The sequence below is a fragment of the Mandrillus leucophaeus genome, unplaced genomic scaffold (assembly GCF_000951045.1).
Source record: "Mandrillus leucophaeus isolate KB7577 unplaced genomic scaffold, Mleu.le_1.0 Scaffold559, whole genome shotgun sequence".
NCBI classification, from domain to species: domain Eukaryota; kingdom Metazoa; phylum Chordata; class Mammalia; order Primates; family Cercopithecidae; genus Mandrillus; species Mandrillus leucophaeus.
In genome coordinates, this window is record NW_012106019.1 from 1,011,108 (window position 1) to 1,013,132 (window position 2,025).

General features: G+C 43.3%; 1 protein-coding gene across 1 annotated transcript in view; it reads left to right on the forward strand.

Moving 5' to 3' along the window:
* The window catches only part of GRSF1 (G-rich RNA sequence binding factor 1), a 24,029-nt gene that overhangs the window by 15,147 nt on the left and 6,857 nt on the right, over positions 1-2,025 (forward strand). Inside the window, exon 7 of the mRNA XM_011998147.1 lies at positions 1,714-1,835. Within this exon, the coding sequence (XP_011853537.1) occupies positions 1,714-1,835 (122 nt within the window). The remainder of the gene's footprint in view (positions 1-1,713; positions 1,836-2,025) is intronic.

Sequence of the window (2,025 nt, forward strand, 5' to 3'; positions counted from 1 at the left end):
AAGGTTTCGCCATGTTGGCCAGGCTGGTCTGGAACTCTTGACCTCGAGTGATCCACCTGCTTCAGCCTCCTAAAGTGCTGGAATTACAGGTGTGAGCCAACATACCAGGCCTAAAGATTTAATAGGTCTTTGAGTATAGTACATGCTTTGAGTATATGCAGAAAGACTTAATTATTTTGCTAGGTTTTTAATTTAATCATTTTTATTAACTATATCAAAAGCTGGGTAGTAAAAATGTGATAAAAGGAAGTAAAATGTCAATATTTAAATTAAGATGGGGGAAGATTTGGGTAATGAGCAGGAATATTGACTGAAGTAAGGATTTTTTTTTTTTTTTTGAGACAGAGTCTTGCTCTGTCGCCCAGGCTGGAGTGCAGTGGGGAGATCTCTGCTCACTGCGAGCTCCGCCTCCTGGGTTCACTCCATTTTCCTGCCTCGGCCTCCCAAGTAGCTGGGAGTACAGGTGCCTGCCACTGTGGCCGGCTAGGTTTTATATTTTTAGTAGAGACAGGGTTTCCCCATGTTGGCCAGGCTGGTGTTGAACTACTGACCTCAGGGGATCCGCCCACCTCTGCCTCCCAAAGTGCTGGGATTACAGGCATGAGCCACTGTGCCCACCAGAAGTAAGGATTTTTGTTTGCTTCTGGATTTAATTATTTCTTTGATTCCTAACTCAGAGCAACATTTGGAATCTTTTAAGTTTGATAAATACTTTTTAAACTGGTACCTTGGGATTATCTTGTCACTATATATATATGTGTGTGTGTGTGTATGTATATATATAGTTTTTTGAGACAAGGTCTTGTTCTGTGGCCCATTCTGGAGTGCAGTGGCACAATCATGGCTCACTGCAACCTTGAACTCCTGGGCTCAGGCAGTTCTTCCACCCCAGCCTCCTGAGTAGCTGGAACTATAGACATGCATCACCATGTCCAGCTAAGTTATTTTTCTTTTTCTTTCTTTCTTTCTTTATTTATTTATTTATTTTTGAGATGGAGTCTTGCTCTGTCGCCCAGGCTGGAGTGCAGTGGCCGGATCTCGGCTCACTGCAGGCTCTGCCTCCCGGGTTCATGCCATTCTCCTGCCTCAGCCTCCTAAGTAGGTGGGACTACAGGTGCCCCCCACCACACCTGGCTAATTTTTGGCATTTTTAGTAGAGACGCAGTTTCACTGTGTTAGCCAGGATGGTCTCGATCTCCTGACTTTGTAATCCACCTGCCTCAGCCTCCCAAAGTGCTGGGAATACAGGCGTGAGCCACCGCACCCGGCGTCTTTTTGTTTTGTAGAGACAGTGTCTCACTGTGTTGCCCAGGCTGGTCTCGAACTCCTGGGCTGAAGTGATTCTCCTACTTCAGCCTTTCATGGTGTTGGGATTACAAGTGTGAGCTACCATGCCCAGCCTTTGTTCCTTTTTTTTCTTTTTAGTACCTATAATCTAGAAAGTCTCTTTTAGGGTTTAATTCATAATCATTTTATCTGCTCTCTGTTGTTGCAGAAAGGGGTAAGTTCTTAAACTGGTAGTGGTCTGAGGCATTCAGTGCTTATGGGTGTTCAGGTGATATTTGTTAAGTGGCAGAAATTTCAGATCATTTTGGCTTTTAAAGCTCTTAAGAGGAATTGAGGATTTGGACATAGAAGTCATACCTAATTAGAATCTGTTAATAACCCTTGAAGCTGTTATGTTTTAACAGTGCTTTCTGTTCCACCTCTCAGAATTGCCTAAGGAGGTGCCAGAAAAGCTTCCAGAGGCTGCTGATTTTGGAACTACGTCTTCTCTGCATTTTGTCCACATGAGAGGATTACCTTTCCAAGCCAATGCCCAAGACATTATAAACGTGTGTGGCAGTAAGATACCGAGTCTCAATAGATTTGAACAAAAGTTCTAAAATGAAACTTGTATTAATTTGGGGATGGTAGAGAAGAAAATATGTAGTGTTTCTGTGTTATGTTTGGATAGTAAGATGGCATCTTCCTGGTTGCAAGGCTTGCTGCTTTTTCTGTAGCTGAAAAGTGTGGCTTGGTATT